We start from the raw sequence: 19,158 nt of genomic DNA, 5'->3' as shown, positions 1-19,158 counted from the left end.
TAGTTTTTTTCTTAAATATCATGAACTGTTTGCTGTTCACAGGGTCACACGAAAATAAACGCATTTAACTGGGCAAAAGTACGAAAGCTGAGCTTCAAGAGAAAAAGGTTTCTTATCAAGTTACGCCCAGATGCAAATGTGAGTAACCATTCATGGTCCTTTGTACATTGCTAGGACAATTAGTGCCCTTCAGTGTTAACAATTACATCATATATGGTGCAATGAAGTGTATATTTGAAGACCCACTGGGTATATTGTTTTTTTTGTTATTTTTGTACTCCACCATCCTTTTTATGGCCACGGTATATTTTTCTTTTCATTGCTAAAATTCATTTTGCATGCACCTAAATGTATGCTTTTTATACTATAAAGGTGTGGTTTGAGTCACTGTTCTATATACTGCATTACTGGGTGTGCAGTTGCATGCCGATGCATAATTAGAGAGTCTGTTCATGGATTTGACCATGCTAAACTTCTAATAGTACTAGGTTGGGGAGAAGAAGACAAATCCACTTTTGTGGAGCTTTTATTATCAGGAGTAATGTTATTTGGAGCTTTCAATCAGCAAGTTTCTATTCCTGCAAATGTCAAGGATGCGGGGCTTCAATGTGAAGCGCTGCCAGCCCTCTGCATTGAGCATCTTCACAGTCCCCTCCCCCTGCTCTGATTGACATCTGTAGTGGTCCCCTTTGTTGCATTGGTCACAGAATCTTTCAGCAGTTTTGGCCAAGCTAAACTTCTGACAGCACAAGCCAGCTGCTGGAATAAGGAGGACTAGCATATCTTTTGTGGAGTTTTTGTTATCAGGAGTAGTGTGAATATGAAGATTTATTCTGCCAGATTCTGCTTAAGTGCACTGGAGTGCAGAGCTCCACCGTGAAGAGCACTCTGTCCTGAACCACTTCATCGCCCCTCCCCTCTGCTCTGAATGACAGCTGTAGTTGTCTCCTTGTTGGATGCTATGACTGTCAAAGCAGAGGGGAGGGTTTGTAAGCAGTTCATTGTATATCACAGTGACGATCATCTCCAGTCCACTTCCAGGATCAGAATCTGGCAGAATAAAACTTTGTTTAAACTACTCCTCACACTAAAAGTTTGACAAAAGGTATCTTTGTCCTGTTCTCCTTAGTCCCAATCTAGTGGACTTGGCGCTTTAGCATGGTTAAGACTGTTGACAGATTCCCTTTAAAATACACACAAAAAAAGCAGTCAATAGGACTGTTGACTATAAGGGGACAGGTACTTACAAAACAAATTAGACTGACACATTTATGTGGAGAGCTGAGTTTTTATGACAAATTGTAAAATTGACTAATGTCATCCTGTGGGGAAGGGTTTACAAAGCAAATCTAACAAATGTGTGTTGCAAATTGCAAAAAAATTAACACCTCTTTCTCCACTTTAAAGAGTTATTTAGAAAAAGGGTCACAGCTAAGAGTCATAAATTGTGCCAGATTCACCAAAGATTTGTGGGGGGAAAAATTGGTGCAAACTAACAACATAGCTACAGAGTTATTCCACATGTATCAGGCTGTGTACATATACATCTTCTTGATTAGTAAATGTGAGGTTACCTAAGTTGATGTCATGTTCTGAATGATCATTACTTTCATATCTTTGTGCTCAGAGTTCTTACCAGGATACTTTGGAATTCATGATGGCTAGCCGGGATTTCTGCAAGTCATTCTGGAAAATATGTGTCGAGTACCATGCCTTTTTCAGGCTCTTTGAGGAACCAAAACCAAAACCAAAGCCAGTTCTTTTCAGTCGAGGTTCTTCTTTTAGATTCAGGTAGGGTTGATAATTTCTTAATCACATATTCATAAGTAAATGTTCAGGAAATGATATGGATTCTTGATTAAGGTTGCATTTTATTGGTTGTCTATGGCGATTTTGTTACCCAATTACTGGCAGAATTAAAATTACAGACAACACCTATATATACAGACTGGATCCACCACTCCTAATGGGTGATATCACAGCTTATCTACTCCCTCTTGACTGATGAATGTGACATGTCTCTTCACGGAGCTGATCAGCAGGAGTCCCAGGTGTCAGACCCCTGCCAATCTGATATTTATTTTATGCACTTATATGGTGCTGCTCTATTCCCCTTTAACCCGTTCCCGACCAATGATGTAATAGTACGTGATAGCAGCAGGTAACTTCCCGCATTTTGATGTACTATTACGTCATGCTGATCGGGTGCAGGGGCCCGGCAGTCACTGATAGCCCCTGCTGTATCCTCCAGCATCATTGATTAACCCTCTCTATGCTGCGGTCAGCGCTGACCGCAGTATAGAAGGTCTTTGTGGCTGGTGACTGTCTCCGTCGGGTACCCGCGCTGCGGTGATGGGGACCCGATGGATGAGAAGGCAGCCCAATGCATTGCATTCCTTTGTGTATAGTGGGTGCTATGACTGGGAATGGCAATTGCGCCGCCCGCCGTCATTGAACCCCTCAGATGCCGCGTTCATCGCTGATTGTGGCATCTGATGCTACAATTGTGGGCTTTCAGGGGTTAATCCAGTAAAAAAAAAAAGACTATACTCACCTTATCCATTTGCTTGCGGAGAGGCAACTGCGGCCATCTTGATTTAAGACACCACGCGGTGATGTGATGAAGTCATCATGCTGACCAGGTACTGCGAATTCATCACTGATCTCGCACGGTATCTTCAATCAAGATGGCCGCGACAGTCGAAGTCAATTAATTTGGCTTTGATGCACTCAACACTAATACTGTGAAAAGTAGCCATTACACATGGCCATACACAAGCATACTTAAAGGGGTTGTCTCCCTTCTGCCTTCCCGACACCTCTCCTGCTCTTTGGGCTTTAAGCTGAAGCGTGGCGGGGGCTTCTCCTCCTGGCTGACAGTAACCCTTGCCTCTCCATGCACGCTCACTCAAGCAGCCCTTAGCTCACTAAATATACTGTTATCTCTGTATATTTGCATATAGAGATAACAGTGGGTCCCAGACAGAAGTCTGTCTCCTGATAAGGTTAACTGGAGACAGATAGGATCCCTCTACCAGCCCCTGTAGAAAACTATCAGGTCAGACATGTAGCTTCCTACAGTTGTCTTTCACAAGATGACAGCCGGCACTTGCGATCTGTATATTACAGGGTCGAGGCTATTTATGCAAGCCCCGAACCTGTTATACTATTTAGCATGCCCTGAAGCTGTTCAATAGGAAGATCGAGGTGGCCAGGTGCAGGAGCTAATCCAAGAATACATACGAGGTGGGCGGGAATGGGAGAGAATGCGCATACACTGGCCTCTATGTACGCTCGATCACGCGATTCAACAGAAAGGCCGGCTATTTCTCTCCTAGTGTGCAAGCACGGCCACCGCAAGTGCATTCCAGTGGTGGCCGTAACCCCTGGAGACGAGGAGGGTCTAAAGGAAGCTATAATGAAAGACAATCAGGAAGAGAAGCCATATAGAAAATAGAAGTACATTAGAAAGTGAATGAAAATAACATCATATACATACACCATCATATAATAACTATGACTTTATCAGGTGAGACAACCCCTTTAATATTTGCTTCATGCTGCACACATTATTGGGGTGTTCCTGAGCCTTTTGTAGCCACAGCCTTGCCATAGCTGGAAGCCATTATTTACTATATAAATACACACATAATGACTTTTATTGACTGCAACAGGAAAGTAAAAAAGAAAAACATTACCTATTGAAAAGATGCTGGATTGTCCTATTTGAATCAGTATGAGATTTTCATGAAATTAGTAGCAACCTGTTAAATTCTAGCATTAGTTGTATGGATTGTGTAATATATGGCCAGTTGTCTGAAGGTTTTGTGTAAAGGATAGTCATTTATTAAGTCAGTGCAGTCACCAGCCTCCAGCTAGTACTTGTAAAGTCACCACATAAACCTGCTCTGACACATCATTGTGTTTTATACCCTCTGCTCCAGGCAAATTGTAATACTTGCAGGTACTTGGAATAGGGTCTCGTTCATTGTGACATAATGGCACAAACTTTGCCTAGAGACCTCCCATATATATCATATTAAAGGGGAGCCAGTCTGCAGGAAATTTACTGTGAAACCAGGCACAATGCTTTCTAGGACTACGCCCCTCTCCTTGTTTAAAAGGCCAGGTTCCCGCATAGTCATCTTGCCTGGCTCTGTCAATCAAGAAGAAGAGGCTGGCAAAGTAAGCCAGAGGAGCAAGTGTCCACGGAGTGCCTTGGGCCCGCCCTCTGTGCACTTAACAGCTCATTTGCATATGACTTTAAAGTACTTTTTCAACAGAATGAAGTAACAGATTTCAAAGTGAAAGCTATCGCGCAAGGTGTAACTGAATTCTTTGGCGACAGATTAACTTTAACAGCTACCGGTATAACATCAGCATTCCAATGATTTTGTATATTTACTGTAAGTGCCTTAGGTACAATTTGTCTCCTTGGACATAAACTGTAATGGCCTATACTCAGTATAGGCCGTCACTGTTCGATTGCTGAGGGGCCGCATCTGTCATCTAAATTATTATTATGAACACTGTGTGCTGTCCTCATCCTTTGTAGCCCCATTAAGATGGATGGGTCCACGGATCAGATGCGGACCAAAACTACACTATGTGCTTGAACCCTAAGTCATATATGCAGTAGTGCCTGTAAATGAAAGGGGCTTGCCACTGTATTCTGCATATATGCTAGGAACCCGATTAGTGCTGATGTTCTAATTTGTTTACCACTTTTTATTGCAATTATTCCTACTGACAGCCCGCTGCTCCAGTCCCAAAATGACCGTAAGGGGAGGGACATGAGACCAGACCCATCCATCAGTGGCTCATTGACTAACACCAGTGCCGATGGCTTAATAATGATATCACTAAGTGCCTGCATTTGTTGTTCCCAGCACTTGTGCAGAATTAGAGGAACAGGGGCCAACCATGCATTCCGCTGATGGTACAACACTGTTCTTCGATATATTGTTGGAGTAATATCACTGAGTTTAGTAAAGTCATGATAAACATGATTTGCAGTTCTTGTTTCATGTTTTAGACAAAGCACTGGGTTGGACGGAGCCACAGACAAGTTGGTCACCCATTGAGAGAAAATGGTCTGGCCATCCATTGGGAGGTTAAACCTCCAGCTATGGATTGACTTTCTAGACTATATAACACTGTATCACTCTCACAATACAGACTGCACTCTCCTATATTGAGAAGTGTTGTCTACAGTTTGCTGTCTTCATAATCATCATTGCAACATTTATACCTAGTGAGTAGGTACTGCTGCTTTCCTTTACAGATCATAATGATTGATATGGGTTGGGTAGCCAAAACTACACAGAATTCTGACTGATATCATCCCAATGATATATTTGCCTACTCTCATAGGTTTACATATAATATACATAAAATGTATATATATTTATTTTCCATTAGTGGCCGAACACAAAAGCAAGTTTTGGATTATGTGAAGGAAGGAGGACACAAAAAAGTGCAGTTTGAAAGGTAAGGCATTCTCCAGAATGTTCTACGAACAGGAATGGATACCTAGTGAGGACAGCAATTGACAATCCTGAACATTGCTGCTGTATTCAGCTCTTGTCATCGTCTAGATGGGTGTATGCATTTTAGGTGGTACGGTTTGAAGTGTAGGAATTTGCCATCTTTTAACTGTCTCATGTATTTATTTTGTAGGAAGCACAGCAAGCTTTGTTCCATAAGAAGTTTATCTACCCCTTCATCTGAACAGATAGAGGTGCCAAAACAAGTTAGTAATTTCAGCACATGGTTTTCTTTTAAGTTGGTCTGTTTTTTTGAAGTTTTCTACGATGTTGCTTTTTTTCTTTTTAAATGATCAGGGACAGTGTTAAAATAAAAAATAAAATTATACTTACCGCCCAAATCCCCCCTCGGTTTCAATAATTTTTATTATTATAACACTATTCCTGCCCATAAAAAAAAAAAATTGGAAGACCCCTTCAAGGCTTTTCCATATTACAAACACTATAAAATAGCAAGTGCAGTTTTCTATTATCACATGCAGATTGCTTGTATGTACAGTGAAATACCATTTAACCATTGTCAGTGTAAGGCTGGCTTTCCATGTAAAAAGAAAATTTACGTAGTGTTTGAAGCCAAAACCAGGAACTGATAAACGGAGTATTTTCTTTTTTAATTCTACTCCTGGCTTTGGCTTCAAAAACTGCATAAAATACCTGAATATGAAAACACCATAAGACTCCATAAAGGACATGTGTAGCACTCCAGATAGGTCATCATTATCAGATCAGTGGGGGTTCTACACCTGTATAATATAAAGGACTTCAGTCACCTGTAGCAATTACAAGTCCACACCAGGAGCTCTGCCTAACCCAGCACTAACTGTCTTTCAAACTTGCAGACTTGTGTGTTCTTTTTACCTCATTGTGCCAATATTGTGAGTGAGCAATAGAAGTCATACTCACAAGTCGCTGGTTTCTTTTATTTCTTTACTTCATTCCAATATAAAATGGTACATCATGAGGGACACTAAGACAGACATCGTTCACACCTCCTCCCCTCCACGCAATGTTTCGGGAGAACACGCCCCCTTACTCATGCATGCAACTAGAGGGGGAGGTTTTTTTTGCACCAACAGCTGATACATAGTGTAGCATAGCACCCGATGCAACGACACACCTAGGTTTTTGAGGCGGAAAATATTTTTTTTTTTTTTTGAACCAAAAGGTGTGCTTTTGCTGGGTTTTGAACTAATGGTGGTCTGTGGATGGCACACTGTTATGGGGGGCATCTGTGGATGACACACTGTTATGGGGCCACTTTGGGGGGGGGGGGAGTGTGTCTAATAAAGCGAAAAATACGGTATATATAAACCATATCCTTTTATACAAAATACATAGCCATAAATAACCCTAAAACATGAAAGTGATCAATCATATAAATGCACTAAAGCTACAAATTTCATTTAACCCTTTAGGTATTAAAGACTGGAGTTTCACTATCCAAAAGATCTCCTACTGTTATCCTCCTCATGGACTCCACTTTTTACTACCTCCAGAACCTGCCACCTGGGGTTCTACACCTGACACTCCCGCCAATCAGTTTGAAGGGGGGCGCCGCTCTCGTGCTACCACTGCAGCCTCTTCATTGTTTAACTGCATGCCATAAAACTTATAGCTACTGTGCAGCGAATACACTGCACCGCCAATACAAGTTAGATAGCATGCCGTTAAACAGTGAAAATGCCACAGTGCTTGCACAACTATCACAGTGTCTTCAAGCAGGTGATTTGTGGGATCCTGAGTGTAGGAACCCTGATGATCTGATATTGATGACCAATCTTGAGGATAGAGCATCAATATACTAGTGCTGCACATTTTCAAAATCTGATCAGGTAGGGCGAGTCCACTCGTTACTGCCAAATTTATGTTTTTGCAGTGTTTTCTGCAAAATCGCAGAGAAAAACCCAACAAATCCAGCATGTTCGGTCTGGGAAGCTATGTGTGACTGCTGCATTTCCCAAAATGAACACTGTTCCTCTGACCCTAGCTCACACGCCATTATGATTTATGATGTGGAATGTTGCGTTCATGACTGACCATGGGCTGTACTGTATAATGCTGTGAGTTTGAGCTGAGGGGAGCAGTGTTTGGTCCGAGAAATAGCATATTTCTCAGACCGTACATGCTTTATTTCTTCGCTTTTCTTTACAGTTCTTACTATCTGTGTGAAATTCTACATTTGTTTTTACAGCAGAGCCCTAAGATAACCCTTATACAGAGCTCTCAACCAGATGAGATACAAACCTTATCGCCACGCAAAGAAGAGAAGTTAGTGACTGAGGTGCTAATACAACATAAAAGTCCCTCTCCCAATAAAGTACCTTTGGAGAAGAGAGCAAAAGAAGGAGCGCATTTGACAATTGATGGGGAAGACGCTGCCAAAGACCATATACAGCAGAATATGAAGAATGCACACCAACCAAGCACAGGTCCAGCATTCCGGGCTGCTCATGGCAGCAGTAACTCAATTCCTTACATTGACTGCAGTGATGTAGATAGCGAGTATGATATTTATAGAGCACTTTTAATGCGCTCGCAGTCCCAAACAAATGACAAGGATGAGGGTGGTTTTCATTGTAATGGCACCTATAGAACAGATGATAACCTTAAACATTCCAAACTGAAGCAAAAAATGTCTTCTGTTCTGTCATCTTCCAATATTATTGACGAATACATTGATGATGACTCGGCTGGCATGTCTTTTTATGGCGGCAACAGCCCTAAAATGCCCAGACACAGCTCTTTGATAGATGAAATGTTTAGCGACCCTGGTAGCCGTAGTCCTTTTGCAAGTCCATTGTCGCCTCGTAGCAAGGGATCCAGTCCAAATATGAGTTTTAACCAGAGCGGATCTCCAAAATATGTCTCAGAAATTGTATACAATAATAACAGGGATAGAATTCCAAATGATGGTGTGGAAAGCTGCGACTACGATTTTGCACAGTATGACACACCTTTAGATAGGCCACATATTCAGAAACTAAAGCGTGGCTACTGCAACCATTCTGATACTGATCCCTTTATCTTAAGTCAGATGGCTTCAACACCTGTAGCAGACCGTAGAGCTGAAGAGCAGAGGTTAGACCATCTCTCCAAAATGGCTGCTTTAGAAGCTAAAATGATGTCAAATGGAGTTTTTGATAGTAGGCAATCTAAATACAGCCCAATCTCACGAACCTCTGTTAAGGTAGAAGAGCACTTGGGTGATGTACCCATGACTGATGGCTCCACTAGCAGTGGTAGTGAATCAAGTGATACAGATTCAGATATGGGTGACTCTTTTAGTCACCCGCTTGTTTATGGGAACCCAATAGTGTTAAATTCTTCACCGATGCCTAGAAATAACTATTCATTTGGTAGTCTTCAGCTGGAAGAGTATGCTGAGGAAGTAAATGATGAGGACACTGTCCTTAGTTTTAGTGATGAAGATGGTGCCCATGTTTTCAGCTGCTAGGCAGCTACTAGGCATGTAATTCAGTAACACCTGCATGTGATCCAGTTGTTTTCACTATGGTCCAGATTTTTAGACATAGTTTGCACTTAGTTTAAATGTTTGTAGGAGTTGTTAAAAATTGCCAGTGTCTAATTTAATAATGATGTAACAATTTTTTTTATAGATTTTGTCATGTATTAAGTGGTAGAGGTTCAATTTATTTTTTTGGTCATTTTTGTAGACTAGAAGTTTTTGTAATGTACCCTATGGAGTAACAGAAGGTGTTGAGCTACAATTGCACTAATTAATTCATGATGAAGCCTTTTTAAAGTCTGATGCTCCACACCTTGTACAAGGCCTACTTTCACAGAGTCAGTTTTTTACATCTTGCTCTATAATTTGTGCAACTACCCCAAGGATCCACAAAAAATAAGGATTTGTGCATGAGCCCCTTGTAATCCAAAATCAGGAGTAGAACCTACAGAGAAAAAGTATAAGGCCCCTTTCACACGAGCGAGTTTTCTACGCATAGCCCCCGCACTGAATCCTGACCCATTCATTTCAATGGATCTGTGTACATGAGTTTTTTTTTTTTTGTATTTTTTTTCATGCATCAGTTTTTCATGCAGCCCTGGCCCCATGGAAGTGAATGGGGCTTCAGGGAAAAACGCATTGCATCAGGAAGCAAGTGCGGATGCAATGCGTTTTTCACTGATGGTTGCTAGGAGATTTTGTTTGTAAAGCTTCAGTTTTTAATCACAGCGCGTGAAAAACGCATTGCACCCACGCAGAAATAACTGAACGCAATTCCAGACAAAACTGACTGAACGACTGAACTTGCTTGCAAAATGGTGCGAGTTCTACTGAACGTACCCTGAACGCATCCACACCTAATCCGTCACGCTCGTGTGAAAGGGGCCTAATGGAAAGATTTGTGCCTCTTTGTTTTGGAGCCACTCCTGGTTTAGGCTTACAAGTGCTGCTGATAAATACTGACCATGTGAAAGTGGTCTTAAGAGCGTTTTTATAGAGAGACAGTGTAATGATGGTAACCAAGCCTTAGCAAAAAAAAAAAAAGAAGCCATACATTACCAGAAGGTCTTTAGTTTATGTTGGACACTGAATATACCGTACTTCTGTTTGCAGTGCCTACTAAACTCTTTTAAGAGTTGTATTCATTACCATAATGGACTGTAGAAATCTTTAAAACATCATATTTCCCCCTCAAACGTTAAAAAGTTTTTTTCAGAATAGATCGATTATTTAAGACCATTGATACATGTGTTTTGAGGATTCTTTGATTTGTTTCTCAGACATAAATCACAAATAGATTAAGCATCCTAGAAATACATTTATTGGGCTCTAAAAAACTAAACTTCTGTATGTTCTTAGATCTTAAAGCTACAATGCTCTTACATAGTCTGGTTTGGTTGTAATTAACCAGGTCTTGGTGATTTCTCTTATTAGCCATTGCGTATACAAACTAAAAATTATCAGATTTTTGTGCCGTTCCTTTATTAGGTAAAATGTGGGTTGGGAATAGTTCCCCTACAGTGTCCAATATTCATAGAAATGCTGATTTCAGAAGAGCTGTTTTAACAGGAGAGTCAGGTTCTAACTGGATATGCTATAAAATTCTTGTAATCTGACAACCATTAGGTCCTATCTGATGCTAAAATATTAAATGTTCCACAATGACAAATATTTATATATAGTGAAACCTTAATAATATCAGTCCCTCCACATAGAAATGCTGTTATATATTTGTAATATAAAGTATATTTCAATTTCATTTAAAGCAGAAAAAAGTATAAATTAATTTTCCTCTTCTTTTATTCCATTTTGTGATTATTAGGTAGTGTAGTAGTTATGAAGAGAATAAATGTGCCAAACTACTATCAGCTAGTCAATTTAAGGTATTTAATAGGGTGCATAGGGCACCTATTGCAACATGTAATCCTTTTTTTTGTGTATCATACTTTTGGTATACTTGCTTAAAATGGTCAGATACCACAAAGTCACTATTTTCCATATAATTAAAGGCTATGTACATCTTTGGGGACAATTTTTTTATTTATTATTGCATTGTACTCATTTTGAGCTAAAATATTTTTTTCAATTGGTCTTTATAAAAAATATGGAACCATTTTTTCTGTACAGAGCTGAGATGCTCTAGTAGCAGCCTCTGGATTTTCTCTTTTTCCAGGGCTCCTTATCTCTGCTCTCTGACCTTTTATATAGCTCAGTTCTTATTTTACTGATAAGAATCTGGCTTAAATAAGTGTGTATACCCTCTTAGTAGTTTAAAAGAAGGTTTAATAGATGACTGGCACAAAGTGAAAGTAGGATGCATTTGAAGGAGGAGGGCGGGGGGTATCAGGAGTTTATCATGCATGGATATGGGGCTCTCTGTTGTGGTACAATGGGGAGCAATATGGGGGGTTTGGGGGTGGATTAGGTTTTAGTGTTTTTTCTCTTTTTCCTGATTGGGTTTGTTCATATTGTCCTCTAAATGATAAAATATGTAGTTATGGTTATGACCGTTCACTGGCCAGTAGTATTGGAGATGGTGCCCTTAACCAAACGGGCATCTATGGTATGTAGATTTAATCCCCATTGATTTAATTTGCTTAAGGGTCGGGAGAGTGTTAAGGAAGAATTGAAGTTCTTTTTTTTTCTGTTAATAGTAATTGGAAAAAACAAGTAAATAGCAAAATTAAGTTTGCAGAACAGAAATTTATAGAAGTAAAAAAAAAAAATGACGAAAACCCCTCACCAGAAAACACTGAGAAATTTGGAAGACGAACATAGAAAAGATAAAGAAATATATATGGAAAGATCTCAAACATACGGTAGTTTTTTCAGGTAGCTAGGTTTTTTCCTGAGGGTGAAAGAGTGGGCTTTTGACAAATATAATTAATAATCACAAAAAAAAAATTATTGGGTAGGTGCATTACAGAATATTAGGGGACATATAGTCAGAACTCCGGAACAGATTAACCCCTTCACGTCTGCAATCTGTATATATACGTGATAGCTGCACATACCCCGTGCAGCTACCACGTATATATACGTTCTGGCAGCTCTTTAATCCAAGCACTGCAAAGCGCTTGGATTAAAGCTTCTGCCCCTGCCCTGTATGCTGTCACGGACAGCATACAGTGCAGTAATGCCGGCAAGGGACCAATCGGAGTGATCCCTTGCAGGCAATCGATCCGATTGGTTAGTCTGTTGCAGACTAACCAATCGGATCGCGGCAGTGTTAAAATGCCGGTTTCAGGCTCTGCTGCCACCTACAGGCATCTGATTGTATTATACTTTGCAATGCAAGAGCATTGCAAAGTATAGTACAACCATCAGCCCCACTGGATCTTCAAGATCCAAGAGGGATATGATAAAAAAAAAAGTGAAAATAATAAAAGTAAAAATAAATAAATAAAAATGTAAAAAATTAATTTTCCTTTACTATAAAAAAACAAAAAAAACACACATATTAGGTGTCACCGCGTCCGTAACGACCATCTCTATAAATATATCACATAATCAACCCCGTCCAATAAACACCATAAAAAATAAAAACGGTGTAAAAAAATAAGCCATTTTTGTCACCTTACATCACAAAAAGTGCAACACCAAGCGATCAAAAAAGGCAAATATACCCCAAAATAGTACCAATCAAACCGTTACCTCATCCCGCAAAAAATGAGCCCATGTTTAAGACAATCGCCCAAAAAATAAAAAGGCTATGGCTCTCAGACTATGGAGACACTAAAACATCATTTTTTTGGTTTCAGAAATGCTATTAATGTGTAAAACTTAAATAAATAAGAAAAAGTATACATATTGGGTATTGCCACGTCCATAATGATCTGCTCTATAAAACTGTCACATGACCTAACCCCTCAGATGAACGCTGTAAAAAAAAAAATATATATAAACTGTTCCAAAACAGCCAATTTTTTGGCCACCTTGTCCCATAAAGTGTAATAATGAATGATCAAAAAATCCTATGTACCCAAAAATGGTACCAATAAAAACCTCAACTCTTTCTGCAAAAAATGAGCCCCTGCACAAGATGATCGGTAGAAAAATAAAAAAAACATATGGCGTTCAGAAAACCAATCCAGCAAAATCTGTCTTCCAAAAACCATACGGTGTTCCTTTCCTTCTGCGCCCTGCCATGCGCCCTTACATCAGTTTACGACCACATGTGGGGTGTTTCTGTAAACTGCAGAATCAGAGTAATAAATATTGAGTTTTGTTTGGCTGTTAACCCTTAATGTGTTAAAGAAAAAAATGTAATAAAATAGAAAATCTGCTAAAAAAGTGAAATTTTGAAATTTCATCTCCATTTTCCTTTAATTCTTGTGGAACACCTAAAGGGTTAATAACGTTTGTAAAATTGGTTTTAAGTAACTTGAGGGGTGTAGTTTTTACAATGGGGTCATTTATGGGGGGTTTCCACTATGTAAGCCCCACAAAGTGACTTCAGACCTGAACTAGTCCTTAAAAAGTGGGTTTTGGAAATTTTCTTAAAAATTTTAAGAATTGCTTCTAAATTTCTAAGCCTTGTAATGTCCTAACAAAATAAAATAACATTTCCAAAATGATGCCAACGTAAAGTAGACATGTGGGGAATGTTATGTAATAAATATTTTATGAGGTATCACTTTCTGTTTTAGAAGCAGAGAAATAGAAATTTAGAAAATTGCTAATTTCTTTAATTTTTGGGTCAATTTGGGATTTTTTTTTTTTTAAAAAAGGAGATCTATATTGACTCAAATTTATGACTGTCATGAAGTACGAGAAAACAATCTCAGAATGGCTTGGATAAGTAAAATTGTTCCAAAGCTATTACCACTTAAAGTGACGCATGTCAGATTTGTAAATTTTGACCTGGACACTGGGGCATCAATGACCTTTGGTCATGAAAGGGTTAATAATGCATTTGGGGAATATTATCAAGATTTGTATAAATCAAGAATTCTGTATAAAAAGGAGGATTTTTGTCCACATTTGGATAGTATTCCCTTTAGGAGGTTTACTAAAGAGCAAAAAAAATCAGCTGGAAGAGAGTATATACGATTGGAGGAATTAGTGAGAGCTCTGAATTCAACTAGATAAAAAAGGCCTCGGCAGGAGATGGGTTACCATTTGAAGTATATAAAGAGTTCAGCCAGGAGTTACTTCTGGAATTAATGGAGACCCTGATTGAGGCCAAGAGATCAAAAAAAAATTGCCGGAGTCTATAGAGGAAGCCATTATTGTTTTGATTCCTAAAGTTGAAAAGGATTTATTAAAGCCAGAGTCATAGAGACCTATTTCTTTGTTAAATACTGATATTAAGTTGCTAGCTAAGGTATTGACAGATGGGTTAACAAAACTTATAAAAACAATAGTTAATGAAGATCAGACAGGGTTTATTCTTGGGCGATTGATGCATTCTAATGTTAGAAGATTATTTCCTTCTATATTCATAAATAAAGTTAAAGATAGTAAAAAAGGTATATTGTCACTGGATGCAACTAAAGCATTTGATTGCATAGAGTGGGAATATTTGTAAGAGGTCCTCAAATGTTTTGGGTTTGGGCATTCCTTTATAAATTGGATTAAGCTTATTTATTTATAAAAAAAAATAGGATGCACACAGCTAGTAAAAGTTAACCATTTGTGACAGAACTGCTTGTTATTTTTTAGAAAGGCCAATTGAAAATATGACTTTTAGCCGAAAATGAGTAAAATGCCATCATAAACAACTATTGCCTCCGAATGTGCCTGCCGAGGTAAAGAACAAATGTTTTGAATGCAGTAATGGTCTTTTTACATAGACTGATCATTTGGTCAGTTACTTTTTATTCTATTATTCTCTTTCCTGATAATTGCCCTGTTTAAAGATGACAGTGATCACCTGATGAATGAGCAACCGCTCACTCATCACATGATTGTGTGTTTTGGCTGGCACCCAAAATCATTGTTTCTGGACAGCAGATCTTACTGTGATCTGCTTCCCAGAAACAATGATGATCTATGCAAACAAGTGATCTTTGTAGTGATCACTAAACCCCATACAAAGGAGATGTAAATTTAGCTTTTAACTTTACTGACAACCAGGCAATTATCAGGATTGTTTTAGTTCGCTCCTGATAATTGAATGTTTAATCAGCCTCTGTAAAAGAACCTTAAGTGTGTCTAATTGTTTACACTAATATTACAGTACCTGGATCAGTAAAAGATCCATTTTAACAATGGACAATTATGGGATATCCCAAGCATAAGCCATTAATGTGTGCTTGAAAGCGCACAGCTGTTTCTGTAGCAGCTCACAGACTATATTCAGCCTTTTTTCTTGTCTTTCCATTTGCTGTCTGGTCTTGCCATGTTCTAAGGCAACGTGGAGGACATAGGACTCCAATTCTCCTGACATATTGGAGTCTTAACACTGATTGGTGGGGGAGAGAGGAAGATCAGAGAAAAAAGACTCTCCTCGAAAGCAGCAAGTGGATCACTCGGAGAAAGAAAAGACCATATAATCCTTTCTTCTAGTCTGAGAATCTATTAAGAGGAAAAAAAGGGGAATCCTCCGTATGAGTGATGGTCACTTGTCTCTCTAGGTGTCAGTACAGGACCCACCCCCAGGACTCTGGCTGTTGGGCTTCCTCTTTTCTCTCTTCCTCTCTGTCCTTTGTCTTCCACCAATCACTCTGACGTTTTTCTGATGTCTCTTCCTGTATGCAGATCTTTTTTGCTTTGGGTGTTGCTGGGATTTGTAGATTATGCAGCTGACATCTTCGGTGTGCTTGAAACACTGCAAAGTACTTTAGAATCAGATATTAAGAGGGTTACCCAGAAGTCTCCCAAAGGCTCTCCAAGCACAGCACCTTACATGGTACAGCGGCAGTGCTTTGTTTTGCAGCTCAGCCCCATTCAGTTCAGCGTGCTGAGCTGCAATTATTCCATGTGACTGATGTACAGTGACGTCACTGGCCTTGGAAGAAGCTGTTGCACTCACAGAGCACCGGTCTCTTGTAACAGCTGATTGGCGAGAGTCGGACCTCCGACGATCTGGTATTGATAACCTGTTATCCATATAAATTCCCAGAGAACCCCTTTAATAGCCTTGTGGGACTTTTAATGTTGAAATGATTCATGGGATAACCCCTTTAACCGCCCAAACAAAACCCAGTCATGTCAGTAGACTTGGTATTATGGCCTAAATGCCATTTGGAAACATAATTTATGTATTGGACTATACAGGATGAGTAAACAAGCTCCTGTTATGAGCTTCTCATTATCATGACAGGCAGGATTACAATAACAAATATCATCTACGTATAGATGACACAGGATTCACACAAAAAAATAAAATAAAAAATGTCTGTTGATTTCAGATTATTATTCAGAATCTTGTTACAAAAAAAGCTATTACACAAAGCACAGTTAAGTTTTGTTTCATTAATTGTATGTCTGCTATATTTTCAAGTCCATCTGTCTGCAAAGAGACACAAGCAAATGGCTGTCCTTGGCTGACATACTGTAGATAATCTTCGGTTGTTCTGGCCCTGTCGCAGTCACTTAGTATGGTTTACAATTCTGGATAGCATAAAAATTCCTTTTAGATCAGTGCTTAGTTTTGTTTTGTTTTTTGGTCTCCAGAAATGCCCTTTATAATTCTTATGACACTAAAACTGTTCAAATATCATTGCCATTGGATACTTCATGAGGCATAAGGGACCATGTAAAGTGAATCTAGGATGAATAAGGAAGTAGTCAAGTGTGCTTAAAGGGGTTATCCCATGACTTATGTAAAAAATTTAAATCAGACATCACGTAGTACATGACAATACCTTTCTAACAAAGCTAGAACCAGCCCGTACCTCACATGGATCCAGAGATCTCCCCATTCATTGCTCTGCTAGATTTATATCAAGCTGACAGCTCAAGGGGAGTGTCTTTTCTGCTGCAGCTAAGGGGGCGTGTCTCAGCTCTCCCTATCACAGCTCTGGAGGCAGTTGAAGGATGAAACTGAGCATGTGCGGCTATCTCAGTGAGCAGGTCAAAGCAAATCAAGCTATACAGACACAATTTATTGAATAACTCAGAGGCTATACAGAATTTTTAATTACATGCAATTACAAAAGAATTCAGATCCAGGTGCTGATTTAAAAACCGTAGAATATTTTTCGTGGGACAACCCCTTTAACCACCTCCCGTCCACACGTTGACTATAAACGTCCGGGAGGTGGTTCTCTGTCTCTGAATGGATGTTTTAAAACGGTTGGCTCTATAAATATATTACATGATCGACCCAGTCCGATAAACACCATAACAAATTCAATAAAAACTGTAAAAAAAAAAGCCATTTTTGTCACCTTACATCACAAAAAGTGCAACACCAAGTGATCAAAAAGTCGTATGTCCCACAAAATAGTGCCAATAAAAACGTCACCTCATCCCGGGAAAAATGAGCCCTTACATAAGACAATCGCTCCAAAAATTAAAAAACTATAGCTCTCAGAACATGGACACATTAAAACATAATTTTTTTGTTTCAAAAATGCTATTATTGTGTAAAACTTAAATGAATAAGAAAAAGTATACATATTAGGTATCACCACGTCCGTAACAATCTGCTCTATAAAAATTTCACTTGACCGAACCCCTCAGGTGTAAAAATAAATAAATAAAAAAGTGTGATAAAACAACCAATTTTTTTGCCACCTTGCCCCATAAAGTGTTACAATGAATGATCAAAAAATCGTATGTACCCAAAAATAGTACCAATAAAACTGGCACCTTATCCCCTAGTTTCCAAAATGGGGTCACTTCTTGGGAGTTTCTACTGTAAGGGTGCATCAGGGGGGCTTCAAATGGGACGTGGCACTCCTTTTCTTCTGCACCCTGCCGTGTGCCCATATAGCAGTTTATGACCACATGTGGGGTGTTTCTGTAAACCGCAGAATCTGTTTTGTTTGGCAAAATTGGATTAAAATGAAAAATCTGCCCAAAAATTGCGAAATTTTTAAATTTGATCTCCATTTTCCTTTAATTCTTGTGTTCCTACCTAAAGGGTTGACAAAGTTTGTGAAATCTGTTTTAAGTAACTTGAGGCGTGTAGTTTCTACAATGGGGTCATTTATGGGGGTATCCACTATGTAGGCCCCACAAAGTGACTTCAGACCTGAACTGGTCCTTAAAACGTGGGGTTTGGCAATTTTCTTAAATTTAATAATTGCTTCTAAACTTCTAAGCCTTCGAACGTCGTAAAAAAATAAATTATATTTCCAAAATGCTGTCAACATAAAGTAGACATATGGGGAATGTTGGGTAATAAATATTTTATGAGGTATCACTTTCTGTTTTAAAAGCAGAGAAATTAAAATTTTGAAAATTGTGAATTTTTCTAAATTTTTGGTAAATTTGGGATTTTTTTCATAAATAAATGTGAAATATATTGACTCAAATTTATGACTAGCATGAAGTACAATGTGTCAGGAGAAAACAATCTCTGAATGGCTTGGATAAGTAAAAGCGTTCCAAAGTTATTACCACATAGAAGTGAGATATGTCAGATTTGCTAATTTAGGCCTGGTCAGGAAGGGGGCAAATGGCCCGGATGTGAAGTGGTTAAATATGCAATTAATTGGCCATCGCTATGAGAGGCTGTTGTTTTGTTTGTTTTTTGTTTTTGTTTTTTTAAGGTGTGTGATGTGCGTCATTGGTACATCTCAGTCCTACTTTTGCATCTACTCTTGGCTCAGGATGAAGCTTCTCTCTGTTGCACTTTTAAATGTCTAGAGACATTGGTCTGTCTACGTCCATTACAGTGTTCTAGGCACCTATGGCACTGGAGTTACCACCTTATGAAGCTTTTTTATGCAGATAAATGCTTTATATTTCTTCCAAAATAACACATGGAACTTACAAACATAAGTGTCTCCCCCACACACACACAGAGATACACAAACTCTTATATATGCTTGTTCTGGTTGCTTGTCTACTAAATATGTTTTTAACTTTAATGCAGAGAGATCTGCACATGCCACTAACATCGAGCACCCAAGGTGGTGTGAATATGTACCCGCTTTCTGTTTGCCTTTTTCTTCCGCTTTCTAAACCAACCCCTATGACACTAATGGTCTTGTAATCTACTACTCTGGAAAAGACATTCTCATTTTTGTC

The 19,158-nt window shown here is 39.0% G+C and overlaps 1 protein-coding gene across 1 annotated transcript in view; it reads left to right on the top strand.

Moving 5' to 3' along the window:
* Positions 1-19,158, top strand: part of FARP1 (FERM, ARH/RhoGEF and pleckstrin domain protein 1) — a 198,663-nt gene that overhangs the window by 145,088 nt on the left and 34,417 nt on the right. The window contains 5 exon segments of the mRNA XM_044284632.1: positions 43-138; positions 1,628-1,791; positions 5,422-5,490; positions 5,680-5,752; positions 7,738-7,975. Coding sequence (XP_044140567.1) covers positions 43-138; positions 1,628-1,791; positions 5,422-5,490; positions 5,680-5,752; positions 7,738-7,975 — 640 coding nt within the window.

This window comes from Bufo gargarizans, chromosome 3 (genome assembly GCF_014858855.1).
Source record: "Bufo gargarizans isolate SCDJY-AF-19 chromosome 3, ASM1485885v1, whole genome shotgun sequence".
Classification (NCBI taxonomy): domain Eukaryota; kingdom Metazoa; phylum Chordata; class Amphibia; order Anura; family Bufonidae; genus Bufo; species Bufo gargarizans.
This window is presented reverse-complemented; position numbering and strand designations above follow the sequence as displayed.